Source organism: Buteo buteo, chromosome 2, assembly GCF_964188355.1.
Source record: "Buteo buteo chromosome 2, bButBut1.hap1.1, whole genome shotgun sequence".
Classification (NCBI taxonomy): Eukaryota; Metazoa; Chordata; class Aves; order Accipitriformes; family Accipitridae; genus Buteo; species Buteo buteo.
Genome location: NC_134172.1, coordinates 5,256,013 through 5,275,206, shown reverse-complemented (window position 1 = coordinate 5,275,206; position 19,194 = coordinate 5,256,013). Strand labels below are relative to the sequence as shown.

General features: G+C 43.1%; 1 protein-coding gene across 1 annotated transcript in view; it reads right to left on the bottom strand.

Moving 5' to 3' along the window:
- CRHR2 (corticotropin releasing hormone receptor 2) overlaps window positions 1–18,103 on the bottom strand; it is a 161,012-nt gene extending 142,909 nt beyond the window's left edge. The window contains exons 1-2 of the mRNA XM_075044412.1: window positions 17,903–18,103; window positions 3,799–3,892 (exon numbers count right to left, since the gene is read on the bottom strand). Coding sequence (XP_074900513.1) covers window positions 3,799–3,892; window positions 17,903–17,968 — 160 coding nt within the window. The 5' untranslated portion in view covers window positions 17,969–18,103. The remainder of the gene's footprint in view (window positions 1–3,798; window positions 3,893–17,902) is intronic.
- Window positions 18,104–19,194: the final 1,091 nt, after the last annotated feature.

Sequence of the window (19,194 nt, the reverse complement as noted above, 5' to 3'; positions counted from 1 at the left end):
CACAAAGTGACCAGAATAAGGGCAAGGAACCAAACCCCACCTCAAGAGGATCCAGTCACCAGGGATAACAAACCATTTTTCCTTTCAGTGTATCCCAGGACTTCATGAAATGAAATGCATGACATCTAATCTACTGTATCTCCTTTACTGGGTTGTCTGAATAGCCTTAAACACCACAAATGCAAATTACAACCTTCAAAGTGACTGAAGGGTAAGAAAGAGAAGGAAAACACGGAATGTAATTCTTATACTGATACAATCAGCACAGTAGCACTGGCCGTACACATTCTGGTTTATTTTTTGGACAAAAATCCTGTTTTCAGGTAAATCATCTTTTGACAAGTTCTTAAAGATTGTGTGGCCAAAAATGCCAATGGACTAAAAAGTGGGATCAAAAGATTTCAATGGAGGTCAAAATTGAGTAGGATCAGATGTAAGTCAAGACTTGTAGTCTCTAGTGGAAACACCTAAGATGGGAAACTCAAAGGACGTGAAAGGAAGCATGACAAAGCCCATGGAATATCAGTGTGAACTGAGGACCCACTTCCTCTAAGTTCCTATAAAAATTCAAGCTATAACTCAGTGCATGTATCATACAGATATATAGAATTACAGTCATCTGGTCATCCTGGATATTACTGTAATTCTAGCCAAACCATATCAGATTACAACATCAGAAACATGTTCAGCTGAGTCACTGTAGAAGAATCCTGCCATTTCAACCTTATATGTTCCTCTCATATATGAAAGCAAAATAATAATTAAATAAAATTCTTCTTCAGGTCCACAAATACAAACACGTATTCCCATCAAGCTCAAAAGCTGCACCCAAGCAATCATGAAGGTGTCATCCAGGGATTTTTCAAGGAAACAATGTCCTAAAGACAGAGTGAGTTATATTGCCTTCCAACTCTGAAAAAGCATTGCTTGGTTTAAATCACTTCAGACTGAATTTTCAATGTCATTCACTCAGCAATTCAGTGAAATTGCACATACATGAAATTCTCAAAAGCATTTTATGCCATCTGTTTGGGATACTTAGTGTGAACATATTTGGGAGGTAAAGCTAGTAATTATAGGGGGAGGAAATTAACATATTGGACTAATTAACAGCATCTTCTGGAAAAGAGACAGGGAAGATAACCAATTACAAAACTTTAATGTTTACTGTTCTCCCAGCTATAAATAAAGATTGTTCAATATGGGTCTCCTTGGGTTTTGTTGTTTTTTTCCCTTCTAAAATACGATTTCTGCACTGTGCCAAAAGACGTGGGCCAGAAAGAAAAGACTCAGACATTGCAGACTCTATGGTCTGGTTCTATACGTCCATGCAGCTGAATGGAGCACACCAATGTTTCAATGTGATACATCCTTACTGCTATGAGGGTTCAAAATGAAGGATGCACATAGCTCATCTAATTTTGGACATCAACACATTAGAGCAGACTTAGTCACAGGAGCTTGTTATTCTTGGATCCCTTTGAAGAAAAAGCATTTCATTTCTGCTCTGTTTTAGATCCTAGTTTAGGATGAAATCATGCTTTGGCATTTAACTGCATCAACTAGAACTTTACTGACTATGAAGAGGAGATCACTGTATTGCAGACCTCTATTTTTAATGAGAAGACTTAGAGCTGAGTAGTCCAGACCATTTTGAAGATCCTACAATTGTCATAGAAGACAAAAAGAACATGTAGTGGTGGTTAGAAGCACCATGTTGATGATCCACTACACTGAGAAAAGTATGCCTAAAGTTCACTTCATGCTTATGCCTGAGTCTGCACTTATGTCCAACTGGTCTGAACATGAAGCAGCTTTGGGGTTTACTATATGTATAAGCCCGTGCTCAAAGCAGAGTACTGGTTCACAGGATTTTGAAGCATGCTGCAGAAAGGGCTATGGTCACAAGCATCATGGGAAGGTATGTTCTAGAAAAGCTGCACGTTGGATTGTCTCTATATAACAATCATGTTTCATTAATTTTAGAGCAGTGCTTTACCTTTTTGATCAGTGATACCTTACAATGATAATGCAATAGAAGAGAGGCTTCTGTGACTTCTCTCTTTCCTTTTGATATTAAAATGCTATTATAGTAGTTGCACTCAGCCTGAGAACATGCCCTGTGTTCATGCAGCATGTAAATAGCCCAGAAAATTATTTTTTTGTCAACAATTGACAAGTAAATTGTTTGCCAACTTCTAAGACAGCCTGGTGTGAATTTTTTTTTTTTTGCAATAGAAGCTCTGGACAAGAAAAAATACATTATGAATTAATGACAAGTTTTACAATAATATTTACAAAAAATATTCAAAAGGCAAAGAACACCTGAAGGAAAGGTCCAAAATTACGGAAGGTTTCACAGAACCTCATCTACCTTTCCTTTGGTTCCAGCTACAGAATGGAATAGATGGTCATTAAAATTTATACAAGCAAATATGCCACATGAGGCAGAGTTGCTCCCTGGAACACAATGGCACAAGTTACAGAGCTCAGGCTAGATTCATAATACAGGTCAACACACCCATTTATATGCAAATTAAGAGGCAGTTAAGGCAACACAACTTTCAGACCTCAGTCTGATCAGCTTACCTACATCAGCTTATTGTCCTTAAGGAACTGATACAGTCAGAGTAAAACACAATTGATCTGTTATATTATACAGAAAGATTTTTTATTCCTTGAGCCTCATTTCCTTTGTCATTTCTCAGTGCTGGAGAACTGACTGAATGATAATATCTATGTTATTACAAGATATTTTAAACTCCTCCCTCCATGAAGATTTACCAGGGGGAAAGAGAAGTGAAGGGGAAAGAAACAAACTTACTTTTTCCACCAGTAGCATCACTCATTGCAGCACACCTTCCCAGTCACACCGCAGAGGAGTGGCTCCGAGTGTGCTTCTCCCACTTCTGAAGCAAAGCTGGATCCAGTTTCACATCTCTTACAGTGTCATGTTTGTGCTTGTGCATTTTAGCCAAGAATCAAGCACAATAATCAGTGCTTTGCCCTGCTTTCAAAAACTGGAATGAGGAAAGCAAAGGCACCATATTCCCCCCACTCCTTCCTGCTGTCTGCCTTTAGCCTTCTAGAGAGTACGTGACATTTCCTTTACTCCACCGTCAGTGCCCTTAAGTGCCTCCACCCTACCTCTGTGTCAGAAAAGCCTTCTGTCCTAACCTAAAAAGTTAGAGTCAGGTCTTGGAGACTTGATGGTGGGATCAGGAAACAGAAATGGTAAAGGTTTGTGGTTAAATATATGTACTGTGTTCTGATTTGAAGAACTGGTGTTTTTCATGGTAAATACTCCATTGATCTGGCCAAAATGATCCAAGGTTCATCCCCAGCTTATATGAGCTGTCAGTCCAGTCAGAGCATCACAGTTTCTACAGAGAATGCCACACAGGGGATGGATTTTATTAGCACATCCACCTACATTCTCCTACCCAGCCTGGATGTCCCATGCTGCACTTGGAGAAAAGCAAACAGCATTTGGCAACAAGTCTGGACCAGCCTGGATACAGACACTCTAACTGTACTAACCTTCAACTATCATGTCAGTCAGTAAGTATAGTCAGCTTAACAGATTAAATTATGAAAAGGGGCTGTCATTATTAGTTCACCTGAAGCTCTCTTCAGGTGTGCAAAATTCAAAGTTTTCTTTCCATGTCACACCACTGTACGTTGTCGCCAGTGAAAATCCAAGGCTGGAGGCACTATGTTTATCTCAGCAGAAAAAGATGTTCCTGAGGCAAGGACACGTTGAAAATGGAAGTCAACAAGAAATGGAGAAATAAATACCTGTGACATTGGTGCGGGCTGACAAAGCTTCACAGTACTTTTCCAGCAGAACAGACAAGGGCAGATTCACAGAAGATTCACAGTGGAGAACTATCTGGATGAACAGACCGAAACAAAACAAAACAGTAAAGTAGCAGCACAGAATAGATTTTCTCATTCATGAGTACAATAATCCCCAGCACTTTCACAGCAGTTTCCATTCATAATTGGTTCAGGTACAGACATCCCCTCATGACAGAGAAGATTTATGGTTATACTTGCTTAGCTCCATGACATCAAATGGCATTCATCTGACTAAATGTAGGCATCTACAAATGGACGACCTATTCTGGACCTCTTCTTGTGGGAGCTAGTCAATAGCATTAACAAAACCAGGGCACAATTTATCTCACCTAAAAGCAGATGCCTAAAATAGAGAAGATGAATCACATCCCATTAAAGATCACATGTGGAATTTTTTCAACTAACTTTTAATGGTTACATAGGTGCTAAAGATCCTTCCACATTCAAGAGAGACAGAAATTGGCAAAGGGCAATTCAGAAAGCTTGAGGAAAGTGCTTCCATTGACTGTATAGGAAAAGCAGGCATCCCTGTAAGGTGATCCTTGGCTCTTTTCAGCCAGTAAAAAAAGACACGAGTTTCTGACCCTCAGAATTCAGAGTGCTGAGCCCTCCACCGAGGGCAAATGCTAGTGAGAAAGAGAGCAATAATATCAACATGGGTACTTCAAGAAAGCTGCAAGTTCAGTACAGGACAATAGTACATCTCCAAGTAAATTTTAGGATAAGTATATTTAGAGTTGAAACCAAGGAATATGTTGTCATTTTCACACTCAAAAATGAAAATACTGAAGTGCCCACTGCAGACAGAGGAGAGAAGCCCACAGAACTGTACATCTCAACATACAGCTGAGTTCGGATACTGCTTGGAGCAAGAGAAGCTCTTGAAAAGTCCTTTAAGAAACGCAGAACTAAACGTGGTGAGAAAATTAAGAAGTGACACATCAATGACAGAAACTTCCATTTTCAACCTATGAAACAAAATCTTCCTAACTATTTCTGAGGGGATATAAAGCTGCAGTAAGACACAAAATGCCTTTGCTTTTCTATTTATGCAGAATGTCTCTAACATAATACAGGCAGCTTTTACTTAGGGAAATGACCATACTCCTTGAATGCTGACATTACATTTCGGTGCTTTAAGATGTGTTACGTGATTGGAGAACACTTTTTATGTCACTGAATTTCTTGTCACTTAATAAGAAGTGGAGTAAATGATAATGACAATAGAATTCATCAGCAATGTTGGTCTCTAAAGAACAACTGTTCTTTGTACAATACCATTTCTATCTATTTCTCACTTTGCTGTTATTTTGCAAAATAGGAAGTCTTGAAATACAAAAAGCCTTTCTCAGTCTTCATTCTTTTCAAATAAACACCATGAAGCTGCTGTTTCTCCTCCAGGGAGACTCGAACTCCTGCCTGCCATAGCAAGGCCTTCCAGGGTACTCACCATGCATGGTCAGGTCAAGGAGACGGAGAAAGGCAATGGTTCTGTTCTGCAGTCAGGGCAGATGCCATCTTACAAGGCACAGAAAGCAGACTCTGTAGTGGTCATGTCTCATGTCAGACCCAGTCACGTGAGTTGACATAGCAAAGGCATTTCTTCCCTTCTATCCCTCTGCCCCTCTGCTACCTCACAGGCCAAAGCACTGTCTCACTTCAAAGAAGAAACTTGAGACATCTCCATTTACTGTAAATACACTGCATGTTCAGCTGTCTGCTTCGTAAGATGATGGGAAAGAACAGACAGAGGTCAAGCCTAGCGCAGCATGTGTAGGAACAAGAAAGGTTAAATGTCAAACTTGCTTTAGGGTCAACTTAGGTTCATTTGGCTAGAGGGAAAAGCGCCTTCCACATATTATGTTACTTTTGCTTTCATTTTCTCTCCACTAACCTCAGTGAACGGTTTGTGTGTGATACTTTTTAAAAATTGTATTTAAAGCAGATAAATGCCAAAAGCCTAAAAAACCCCTCTTAAAAATAATAAAGAACAGCAAAAAAAGAGACATTTAAGTAATGTAGAATTTTAAAGATAAATAATTGGGCCTGTGACTGTATATATATTTGGAAATATTAGTTGCTTTGAGTAACTAATGCACTACTTTACTCAAACTGCATTTCTCTTAAGACAGCTACTATTCCATGACCTCTTGCCACCAAATCAGTTCTACGTTGCCTTGCACATTTACCTGAAACATGCACAGAAATATGTATCTTAATTTCTCTGAGCCACTGAGGACATTTATGAACAAATAAAAATAATGCACTGAGCCAGAGATTAAGGTAAAAAGGAGTCCTTTACTTCCTAAAGCAGGGGCAACAACTAATAGTCTGCAGGCCAGTTCTGACTCTCCAGAACAATATATGGAGCCTTTGGTCAACTTCCTGTTCACATCTGAGAGAACTTTCAGAAAAGGCGTGGATGAATTGCTCTAGTGTGTCACTGTCTGTGTCTCTTATGGTCATTTCATTAGACCTTTTCCCTTGGCCATGGTCACTGCTCTTCATTAATCCATGAAAGGTCTTCATCTCTGTCAGAGGGCATGCAACTACAAGACACAATCAGAGGAACTCACCATAAGATCACCTCTAGATACGGGAAGAGCAGATGAAAAGGGCAACAACCTAAGAGAGAGTAACATATTGCTACCTCATGTTGTTCGAAGTTGCAAGACACTAATAGTAGTGTGTGCTCCTCTGCAAATGGAAGGGCTTCAATCTTGGAAACATCTATTTATGCAGAATTTGTTCTTTGTCACACAAGTACTCTCATAAATTCCTAACATGAAGTCATAAAAATACATATGCAACATTATATGATATATGTAACATGCCTCAATGGATCTATATGGAGAGCTCTGGGCATAGAAGAATATCTGACCCATCATAGTGTTGCCTCCTCTCAGTTCCCACCAGAATTTGTGGTTGCTTCATGCAGATTGGAGAGGAGTTGTAACTTAACTTTAAAAACAATAAACACAGAGTCCTGGTTTGAAAGATTATTGTGTTCTACTAAGTAGTGAGATATGTATATATATAAAAAAAAACAAATGAACACTGGTACTGTAATTCACCTGCACTGGAGAGGTTTTCTTCTCTCAAACATGTAAGAAATGGCTACAGTAATATAAACAAGCCCCTAAATCTACGAATAGGATCCAAAACTGTCAATATAGGCATAGGGCTACCACAGAGATACAATGGACAGCATCCTGTGAGTTTAAATATCTAGCAATAAGAAGCACCAGAGTGGATGAAGTCAGCATGACTGAAAACTGAAGGAAAGAGTTGAAGTGGAACAGGATGACACATGACAGTGCAACATTTGTTGCCAAGATGGAGAAGGTAAGCTGGAGGCAGCAAATGCTGCCAAACATGGACAGATGCATACGCTCTGTTTTCCAATTCTCACATATTAGAATTCCCAGATGCCATATTCTAGTTGTCTAATAAAAGCCACCTTTTTAGAAAAAACTGTTATGCCTCCCTGTAAAACACCTGCTGGTGGCATACTGAACAAAAGCAGAGGTGCTGATATCTGAGACATAGTCTCAAAGTAACAGAGCAAAACCTCTCCCTTTTAAAAAAATGTAGTATCTAGTACTTACGAGGTCCTAGAGAAATCCATGCAGTGGAACTGTAACACCATCTCATCAGAAAGCCACTCACAGAAAAGCAGTGGGATTTATCTCAACTAGCTCAGACTTCAAAATAAAGAGACCAACAGCTGAGCTGATCACCCAGGGACTCCTTTGTAATTCAGGAAGAGAAGTAGGAATTTTTCAGGTGCAGTTTATCTGCCATATTTTAAATCTTAAAGTTGAAATTAATTAGTCGCTGACCTCTACTGACTGCATTAGCTGGGTCTCACCCACTATAAGGACAGAGTAACTTAGATGGATCCTTTCTAAATTTTCTTTAGACATTAAATACAAAAGGATACGTAAAAACATTCTTAGAGGTGATGGCTACAGAAGACAGGAACATATAACCATCTTACAAATTTATCTGGAGTACTACTGTTTTCTTTCTTTTACTGAGCATGATGAAGTGACCTTCCAACACCAAACAATTTTGTAGTTATCAACCACAAAACATGTGCTCAGTCCACAGCTGACAAGAGAAGGATCCATCTCATGTCTCCATTGCCACATAAAAATGAAGTCTCAGTCTAAACTAGAGACTAAACTAGCCACCTGTGCTCCTTATAAAGGCAAAGCACTTTCCCCTCCTAAGTAGACATCTATGGTAACGGCATGGATCATGTTAGGAGGATGCTTATGCCTACCCTTCATTTCTGTGAAGTTGCACTGCTGTTAAGACTCCAGCTGCACCTCCTCCCAGGGTTTTCTGTAAAACATCTGGGAGTGCTGAGGCCTTAAGTTCTACCTTGTTTCAACATCAACAGTGCAGTGAAATTGCCTTCAGCACACAGAAAGCTGCTACTTTGTAGTCTTGCCCCAGAACTAAAAAGAAAAAAAGAAAAAAAAAGAAAACCTGTATTTAATTTTTAGTTCTTTAATTAGACAATTCCAATAAATTAATTTGAGAAATACCCCTCGCTCAAAGGTAATCTTATCAAGTTAAGCTTTCCAAATGCACCATTTCTACCATGAGATCAAGTGTTCACCTAAACATTTGGGAAGGACTGTCTCAGAGCAGCAGTCCAATTAAATGCAAAAACACACTGTTTTGTGTCCACAGGAGCTCAGTTTAGGGAAACACATGCATCTAACTTAACTGTGAAAATATAATTAGTGAAAGAGCTCAATGCAGCAAAATCAGAGCAAATCCCACACCTCCTTGACAAAACCCATAATCTGTTCAAATACAGCTAGGGAGTTTCCAGGGCACGGGGGCATCTGGCAAGTGATGGCAGGGGTTCCTGCCATCATCAGTACTTGTGTGTGAAAACAGATGCTTTGGGAAAAACACCAGGTATTCAGTGGAATGCACTTACAACAAGTGCCAACATCCATCTGAGAAACTCTTTCTCTCTAACAAGAGATGGCAATATATGGGAGAGAATAAGGAAAGCCAGAATATTTGCTGACTACAAATCACCTGAAGGAATATGCACAACCAGGAGAGCAAAGAATGCTACTTAAGAAGGAAAACAAGAGAACAGCCTAGGAGAGGAAGAGAAGGTAGTCTTTTCTGTGGCCAGGATGGATTTATATTCACTGTCATGCGGTTACTTTGTACACAAGATGTATGCACAAGAGATGCTTATTAAAGGACAGTGCTAAGAGGGCCAGCACAGTGGAAATACTTTGCTTGTTGAATAACAAAAAGGTCAGTCCTCTGCTTCAAGATATCTTTGGCCTTTCTCAACTCAGTAACTTAACTTTGCTAGTGCAGTGGCATTTGGCAGTATACAATCGTTTGGCTCTGGTTCACCAGAAAAATAATTTCCATTTGTGATAGAAGGTCTAAATACAAGTTTTCACAGGAACCTGCAACCTGAAACCTAAGCCAGCTAAGGTTACAGTAAAAGGAAAGACTGCTAGCACAGTTCAAGAAAAACAGTCTCCTTTTCGAATCATGCTTCAGCTCTTTCAACTCCCTGTCATTACTTGTCTCTAAGTTAATCCAAGCGGCTAGATAAAACAGTGCTACTAGCTAGTGAACCCCAAATGATCCAGGAGACATTGCTCTATGATCTTAGAGGCCAGCATGTATTCTGCAGCTCTTCCAGGAAGTCTGGAGAAAGAGAATGTAATTCTGCATGGAATGGGAAGTAGGACCTCAGTTCAATAAAGCAACTAAACACAGGCAGTTCTAAGCATGAAATTAAATTCATCTTTGTTCAGAAATAAGTTTAAAAAACTCAAACATCTGCTACACTAAGCTCACCACTGAACTTCACTGTTGTCTTTGAAACAGTGAGATCTGCCTTCATTAAGCATCTGCCTACGTGCTCTGCTGAATAAGGGTGTAGAGAGGAGGTTCTTCATCCACTGAAAACCATGCATGTGCTAAGTGGTTTTCTGAGTCACAGCATACAAAGCAAAACTGTTTAAGGCTACCCATGAGCTGAAGTTGTCCAACCAAGCCTCCATGTCCTTCCAGAGCAACATAAGATATTAAAAAGGAGCAAAATAACATTTGAATCACAGGCTACAACTTACTTCAAATAGAATTGTTTAATGGAATGACTTTTCAATTTCACATCCTTAAAGAGTTTTGCTCTTCATTCCCCATATCTCTGTACATCATATTCAGAATCTGGAAGGGGAGCAAGCCCTTCACAGCACTCCTGCCTTCATGTCTGCCCTTTTCCTAGGTCTTCACACCAAATCCTTGACTAATTCTTCCCCACTCTTTCCAATCAATTCACATTACTATGAACCCCCTCAGCAGCTCAAATGTGATTCACCTCACTCACTTATTTCAGAAGGCATTGCTTTAGGCTCCTATTAGGGAGGAAGGAAGAAGGAAGCACTATCAAGGAACAATCCATCACTTCTGCTTTAAAGATGCACTTTAGGATGAGATGACTTATACACTGGAGACAAAACACACAGGGAATCCAGAGTAGCTCAAGTTTAAAAGTCACATTTGCCCAAATGAATGCCAATATCTCAGCTACCTCTCCCAGGCAAACTCTTACCTACCTGAATAGTCTCTGCAAAGAACATTCACCCATCCATCATTACCACACTGACACTACACTTCAAGACCTCCCTTCACAGGTTCTCCTAATCCTAGCTTATCAAATGTAAGCTCCTAATCTTTGTTTTTCAGGTCTCTGACAGCATGCTCCCACCTAAAAAATGTAAAAACCCATGTCCCATTCTGGATCAAGACTTTAATCAGCTAGTGATAGCTGCTCTCACTATCCATTGAATGTCAACAATGGTACCTCTATATCCTCCATAAAATGTTCCTTTGGCCCAAGACTTCATGATAGTTCACTGCTGATTACCAGTGCCACCTCACTGGCTCATTCTTAATTTTCTTTCTCTCCATCCATTGCTTCTTCCTTAAACTGCTAACTTTTGGGCTGAAGCTCACCTTTAGTATGTGAAAAGCACATATCACAGTGAAATTAAACTCCAAGACTGGAACAAGAGAAGGTCTACCAAGAGTCTTTCACTACCTGAAGGGGATTTACAGAGGAGTCAGACTCTTCTCAGAAGCTGACAGCAAAACGACAAGAGGCAGGCATCATTCCGAAGTTGCAGTAAGGGAAAATCTCACAGGACATAAAGAAAAAACTATGCACCATGACAACAGCTGAGCATTGGAAAAGAGGTTCAGAGACATTGTGAAAAGAGGTTAGAGATGTTGTGAAATCTCCATCTTTGCAGATTTTCACAGCTGAACTGGAAGAGGCCCTGAGTAACATGATCTGGTTTTGGAATTAGCCCTGCCTAGAGAATGAGGCTGGACAAGAGACCTCTAGCAGTCCCTTCTAGCATAAATTCTTTTTTCGTTCCTTGATTCTAGGACATATAGACCTATGGTAAAAAGAATAATAGAAAACATTTACTCCCAAACCCTTTTTATTGGCAATGCTGTAATTAACAGTTTACAGACTGTATCTTGAACAATAATCAGCAATCTAGAGGCTTTTTTTCACTCCTGTTTCTAATATTTTGGACTCTGTTCACATAATCATAATTAAAATATTATACCAAATACTATGAAAAGGTATTTTAAAATTATTTTTATATTTAAAGATAGAATTTTCTTTTTAACTTTTTTTTTCTGTCCAAAAGAGAGAAATACATTAAGTCTGGCAAGAAAATTTTCATAAAAAGACACTTGTTTTAGGAAAGTAGGGGTTTGTTACACCTAGGAAGGTCTCTCAAGTTCAAGGTGGACTAAATAGCTGATCTCCCAGCAGACAGGACATGAGGCAGGATGAGGAAAGACCCCTACTCCACCTGATTTGGAGCTCACCTAGCCAAAATCCTGTTATGTGCTCTGAGACATCATTCTTGCCAGCCAGAGGGATAACGCTGGCCTTCCTCTCTGCTTTGAAAGAATCAATCAACAACAGAAGGAGCAGACTGGTCCCTGGACATCCTCATCCCCAAAACAAGGAAACAGCAGGAGCACAGCACTCCTCTAAGTAGCCCTGAGGACTGGAACCGAGCAAGCAGAAAGGTTACGCCTGTAATGGTCACACTACAAAGTACAGCCACTGGTGCTGGCTCACGGGCCATCTCTCTGCTTCTGCTGGCATGAGTCTCCTGAAACCCAAGCTATGTCTGGGCTGTGGGAGTCTGCTACTGCCACTCAAAGGGAATTGATACTTTAGTCCGTGTACCGAGACGCCTGCTAGCAGAGCCTGCCTGGCAGCCCTGCAGGCAACCTGTTTGGACTCTTCAGCACACTTCCTTTTATTCACTTTCACCTTCTTTCCTCCTTCCTTTCCACTGGAAAAGCCACCCCTGCTAGAACACAGCACTCCAAAACCTAAGGCAGTGCAGAGATAACAGCACTCAGAAAGCCTCCCACGTCCCAGGAACCTGGGTAACAGCACAAGAGATTATCCCATAGCCCTCGGAGGCAGGTGGCTCCTTTCCAGTTCTCTGGCACTTCAGCTACTATTACCAGGGCAAGGGTTTAGCATTGCAGTGAGGACAGCTAATGTATTTTAATCTCCATCTGCATTGCTCACTATTTACTTTCCCGGCATGGCATACACAACCCAGAGTGGATAGTTATTCAGCCAAGATTACACAAAAGTTTACAGAGCTTTAATTAGTTTCACTTTCTTACAGCTCTGTTGAAGAAGTACTTTTCAGCTCTTGAAATACCAAATGGATTTCCTTTCTTATTTAGTGAAAACAAGCTGCGTTTCTGTACAAACACATGCCGTTTAATTGATCATTCCCAGAGAAGGACAGCTTCCAAGTTCTCCACCCATTTAGCTCCACAATAGAGCTGTCAATCTGGGGAACAAGACATGCATGGGCAGGAGCAGCACACTCCCAGCACCTGACTCTCAACGTGGGCTCACTTGCACAGAAATGAGGTACTCAAGAGCCAGAGGTCAGGATAGGATGTCAAAACCCATCGCTGCAAACTGGCTTTCTCAGAATGCCACTGTCACCGCCACAGCACTTCCCAAACAGCACAGCCTTTGTCAAGATGATGCAGAGCCGGCAGAACTTCTGCTTGTGAGAGCCAATCCAAATGATCCCAGACCCAGAGAACTGATCAGTACTTACAAAAGCATGACATGCTCTATGTCAGAGCATTGCATGAAGCATCTAACAATGATCCCCACACTGGCACCAGAAACTGGAACTGCAATTTTCATACATTTGGATATGAATGATGAAATTCAAGCAGCTGTTTATCTGAAAGACAGTACTTGTTAGCTGACTGATCACAATGGTAAATTACTAGTTTCTGTTTGTCTTCTTTTGTAATAAGGGCCATAGCAAAATTTATCAAACTTTTCAGAGACAGAAAATAGAATGCATGAAGCTCTTTACCCAACACTCACCAGCTCAAATCAAATACAGCTATTTTCAAATCTATTAAGATTTAAAAAAGGATGAGCAGTAAAAGAAAGTAATTCTGTATAAAGAAATAGTTTGTTAAAGCAAGCCAGCAGGAAGTGTTTAGTTGTCAAAGCTGGTTGTTATGAATAGAAAGATAAGGAGGCAAAGACAATATTTATGCAGTACTTTGATAAATGTCATTGCATATCTACAGGAGGCAAGGAGGTTCCTTGTGGCTCGCTGGACAGCTCCAGCTTTACATCCAAGAATTAATGTTTGCACTTCGAGAACAGACTACATTTGGGATTATAACTGGTGTAGGTTAAAAGAAAGAAGGATATGTACATTATCAAGATTTGATCTATCTGTTTCAATTTATAGACACAGAGTGAAAAGTAAATTCCTGCAAAAATGTAATTTACTGGATAAAATTTTAATCTAAAGTAAACCAGCTTTTCCCCAAAGCCTCCTTGTTGGATTTGCAAGTGCTGCAAACTTGAAAGTAACATAAACTAAAAAGGATCAGATTCAGCAGCGCACATAGCCTGTTTTTACTACCCCTAATTGCTCACCTCCCCCCCTTCCCAAAAAATAAAATCTGCAGAACTATTAAAAGAATCCAGAAATGTGCAAATGCTTGTTCTAATATATTATTTTTAAGATATTTGGTTTAATAATATATAGGGCAAAATGAAAATAAAAAGAAAGCAGAAACACACTTCCTTAAAAAGTTGGTATCATTCACTACCCTGGTTTTCTCATTGTGAATCTCTCAGATCATCACACCAGCAGCAGGATCCCACAGTAATCTCTAACACAAAGAAAGCTGATCGCTCAATTCAAAGCAATGAAGAGTTTGCCTTAGAGGAAAATGCCTCCCTCAGGCACTCATTGAGAGCCCTAAGCAATGCGAGTACAGCATACCCCATCTAAGCTAATAAATCAAACAGTGCAAAAGTCTGGTTTAAGTACTTAATCATTTATACTGTTAAATTTTTAGAATGGTTCCTGGCCACATTTTTGCCCCAGGCAATCTCACGGTATCTCAAACACTTCCCTCCCAGGAATGATCTGGGAGTGAGGCTGCACCATGGACCATTCTCAATGGGCAGTTTGCACACAGTCTCCCCATTTTAGAAGCTGAAGGAGCTTAATAGCACGGGCACAAGCCACTCTCTGGCATTTGGCCTGAAGGCTGAAGAGCTGTCCTGGCAATCTTAATGTACTAGTAGAGATATAACCTGTGAGACTGAAACGAAACAAGCATGCACCTGATAGTGCACACTCTGCAATGAGATCCCTGCACTGTCTTCCTCCACCAGCTTCAGCAGAGGCATGCGAGAAGCAGGGCAGGCACCATTGCTCTGCTTTGCAGTATGAAGGCCACAGAATTTAGATGACTTAATCATTATTTCTCCTCTGCTTTTCACAGAATAATATGTAAGCAGATGCCTTATATGAACAAAAGCTAAAGGCAGCTTTCTTTCTAGCTAGGGGCAGCTATGAGTATCACCAAAATGTTTTGTGGCAAAACTACCAGTCAGTCAACGTCAGCCATTCTTCCTTGCATACAACTACCTCCTTCAAATATCCAGTAATTACCACAAGATGGCTACAGATTTAAACCCTGCCAACATACTACACCAGGAAAGGCTTCTCATGATGAAATGTTTATGCTGCATTAATTCACAGTAGGACTGAATTTTGGCAGTCTCAGACCAGGAATATTACTTAACTTGTCACCACTGGCTGATATACTCAAACTGCTCTGGCTGTTTTAACAGCTTCAGGAGAGCATATGAATTATAGCAAGCTTTGCTTTTGTTTTAGATGAATAATCCTCCCTCCTACAAATTACGTGAACTCAGCAAGGACTGTATATCAAAATGTCAAAAGATTCATTTGCCTTTGTTTTATCGTTTGTTTGTTTTTCACATGCAAGTAAATCCATTTTCCAGTGCATCATATGTACAGAAACCCTCTAAGAGAACATAAATCTCAGAGCCTGCTGTGCAAGTCTTCACCCTTTTGCTGACCAGCCCTGTGAAATCTGACAGGTCATCTGCACCAGCATTTTCACATTGCAGATCTAATTCTGTACTAGAAAGTTGCCTCATTTCATAAGTGTTGCAAACCTGCAGCTCCCATAAGACACAATTGCTCAGCTGCTGGGAAAACTTAAGCTTCCTCAAGGCCTGCTCCCATAAGCAGCTATGCCTTTTCTCAAATCCACGAATGTGAACAGAGCCATTGACTTCGAGTCAACTTTCAAGTACTTTCAAGTTAAACAGGAATTTAAGAGCTTTGGATTTGAGCCAAAGTTTTAAAACATTGCTCTTGAGCATCTTGGTGCAAAGTTTCATCCAGCTGTAAAGCAGAGATACAGATTTACCAACAACATTCACAGATGAAAACACACCCCAAAAGAACAGTAAAAGCTCTGCTTTTGCTACAACTGGAGCAACAAGAGCTGTTCTATATACGAGGCTGAAGATTGTCTTCCAACACATTACTTCCACATACCACACAGGCATACACATAAGTCTCTATCAGACGCAAGCATGCGACATCCAAACAAGCTCTTCTATATAAGCACACTCAGAATACACTCAAAGTACACATTTCTCTCAGACTCAATGCGTTTTATGGAAACTTGACACTTTGATTCTTAATCTGTGCTACTTTTTTTTTCTTTTTTTTTTAATTTCAATGCAGCTGTTTTGTTTTTACAGCAGCAATGTAACTACCAAAATTTACATAAATAATTCAAATGCAAAGTTACAGGGGAATGGGAAAACTGTCCATAGATTACATCTACACAGGAAGCACATGACATTTTTTTATTAATTGAAAAAGCAGCTCTCAGTACCTGGGTACTTTTGATAACCTCACTGGCAAGAAGTCCCCCTCTCTAAACATAAGCTGAAATATTTTTATGGACCAAAAGAAACCAATAAGGAAAAACAGAGCCTGGAAGAGAAGAAGGACTAAGAAACAAAGATTAGGAAGAACGGGTTTGGAGTTGAAAACAGCAAGTGTGTAGACCCATGGCACCCTGATCCCATGTGCACTGATCTCTGACTGAGGAAAAAAGACATTGGCAGAGCTGAGAAAATATTGTCTCTCTTCTAAGAAAGCCACTGCAAAGCTTTTAAGATCAAATTGTTGCTTGCCTTTGGAGCCTGTTGCTTTTCCTGACCTGGCTTCCCTCTATCTTTCTTTGTAAATTAGACAGAGACAAAAGGAAAACAAAAGACAGAACATAAGGAAATAGATTTTCTTTCTTTATCTAAGGAAATGTTAAAGGTGGGCCAATTACACTACAGTCCAGAAGGATCACTGTCACGTTTTAATTTTGCGGGAAGAGCCTTTACAAATTCTGCGCAAGATCAACGTACCTCCTGCTTAACCTCTCACAGTAGTTTTGCAAGTATCACCTACCACACTTAAAACTATCACTTACAACAAACAAGCCACCAAAGAAGTCAGCCTGACTTAGGCGTGTGGGCTGGGAAAGCTGTTTTAAGTCCAGTCTGACACAGGCCAAGCTTATCTCCACCTCATCCCAGCATCACCCAGCAGGAAGCCTGTGATGAAGAAGGACCAAGAGGAAAAGCCTCCCTTACATTTGACTCCAGAGAAACTCAAAGCAAACACTTGGACGGACGCACGAGCCGAGCCCTGCCCTTCGCCACCCCTGTTTGCCGATCCCTGCGGTGAAAGAGCGACCGATGCCGAGCACACGCTGCGAGGAGAGGCACCAGGGTGAGATGGTGGGGACCACGGGCACCAGCCAGGGCCACCCGCTGGCAGGAAAACCCCTTTCCTCTGGGGCAGGCAGCTGCGACCCCAGTGGGGTCCCTGTGGCGGGCCTTTTCTGGCAAGGAAAGGGGTCAGGGACGTGACTTTCACAGAGAAAGGGGCAGCAAGAAGGGCCATGGTTCAGCCCAGGGACTCTGAGGGGACCCTGAGGTGAGCAGCCACGGGGAGAGGGTGTTTCAGACCTGTGAGGGAGCAGGTAACCGTCGCCCGGACAGGGTCTGTCAGTGCCCGGGGACAGGCGGGACCTGTGAGGGAGCGGGTAACGGTCCCCAAACGGGGTCTCTCAGCGCCCAGGGACAGGCGGGACCTGTGAGGGAGCCGTCAAGCGCCGCCCGGACGGGCGCTGAGGACAGGCGGGACCTGTGAGGGAGCGGGTAACGGTCCCCAAACGGGGTCTCTCAGCGCCCGGGGACAGGCGGGACCTGTGAGGGAGCAGGTAACAGTCCCCAAACGGGGTCTCTCAGCACCCGGGGACAGGCGGGACCTGTGAGGGAGCCGTCAAGCGCCGCCCGGACGGGGTCTCTCAGAGCCCGGGAAAGGGGCGGCATCTGTGAGGGAGCGGGTAACGGCCACCGGGACGAATCCCTCAACACCCCGGGGAGGCGGGCGGGACCTGTGAGGGCCGGGGCACAGCCGCCGCTTCCCTCACAGACCGAGCGGGTTCCCCGCGGTGGCGGGGCGTCCCCCGCCCTCCCTTCCCTCCTTCCCTCCCTCCCTGCCCCCGCGCCATCCCTTTCCCCGGCCTCGGCACTTACGGGCAAGAGCAGGAGCGCGGCCGCCGCCGCCGCCGGGAGGCTGTGCTGCGGTGCCCGCCCCGCCATGTGGCCGGCGGGGCCGGGGTGGAGGGAGGGAGGGAGGGTGAGGGGGGTCTCCCCGGGGCTGGCGCTGCCCGCTCAGCCGGAGCCCCTGCGCTGCCCCGGCGCTGGCATCTTCCCCCCCCCGCCCCGGTTGCTGCCCTTGACCCCTGCCCGCCCGCCGCCGAGGAGCCAGCCCCAGCGCCGCCGGCGCGTCCCAGGGCAAACCCCCGGGAGGGAGGGAGGGAGGGAGCCGGGCGGGGGGAGCCAAGCCCGCCCTCCGCCCAGGATGCCTCGGGGATGGAGGCGGCTGGGGGCTCCCCGGGGGACCGCGACCCTCAAAGCCTCCAGGAGCAAGGGGGACCTTGATCTCCCCCTCCACTGAACGCAAGAGGGGTTCCCCCCTTCACCAGGCACTGCGTATAATAGGGATTTCACTGCCCACAGCCCTCCAGAAGCAATGGGGTAACCTACTCCCCGAGCACTAAGTGCAATGGAGATCCCTTTCCCCCAAGCACTGGGTGCAAGGGGGATGCTTTTTGCACAAGCCTCCAGAAATAACGGGGATCCTCCTCCGCCCCCCACTCCCCCCCCCCCGATATTTCTCTACCTCAGAGTTTCCAGGAACAAGACGATTCTCCCTGCCCAGGCCCTAGGTGCAATGTGTACCCCTTTCCAAAATTAGGTGCAATGCAGACACCCCCCCTCCAATCCTTCAGGAGTAATAAGAATCCTTTCACCACCACCTTCTCCCACCAGGCATTAGGTGCAATGTTAACACCATTATCCATAAACATTCAGGAGCAATGGTTTCCCCCACTGCCCAGGCACAAAGTGTATTGTGGACCCCCTACAAGCCTTGAGAAGGGAGGGGGAATCCTCCCTGACACTATGTGTGCGGTGAGAACCACCTGCCAATTCTCCAGGAGTAAGGGGACACCCACCCAGCCCTAGATGCAATGTTACTAGGTGCAATGAGGGCATCCACCTCCAAGATAATGAGGAGCAATTCTCCAGGCTTGCTGGGTACCCGTACCCCAGGGACAAAAGAGTTCCAGCCTGTTGGTCACCAAATTCACCAGCACACCTTCCCCCAAATCTGCAAGCCTGTGGAGCATCCCCAGTGCTATTCCCCAGCTGCAATGGGAAGCCTTTTCTTCCCCAGCACCAAGCCTTGTAGGACTCCCCAACGGCATGTCTCAGCTGGGAATGTATATCCTCCTAGCCCGGCAGCCCAAAAGCAGCCTGTGTAG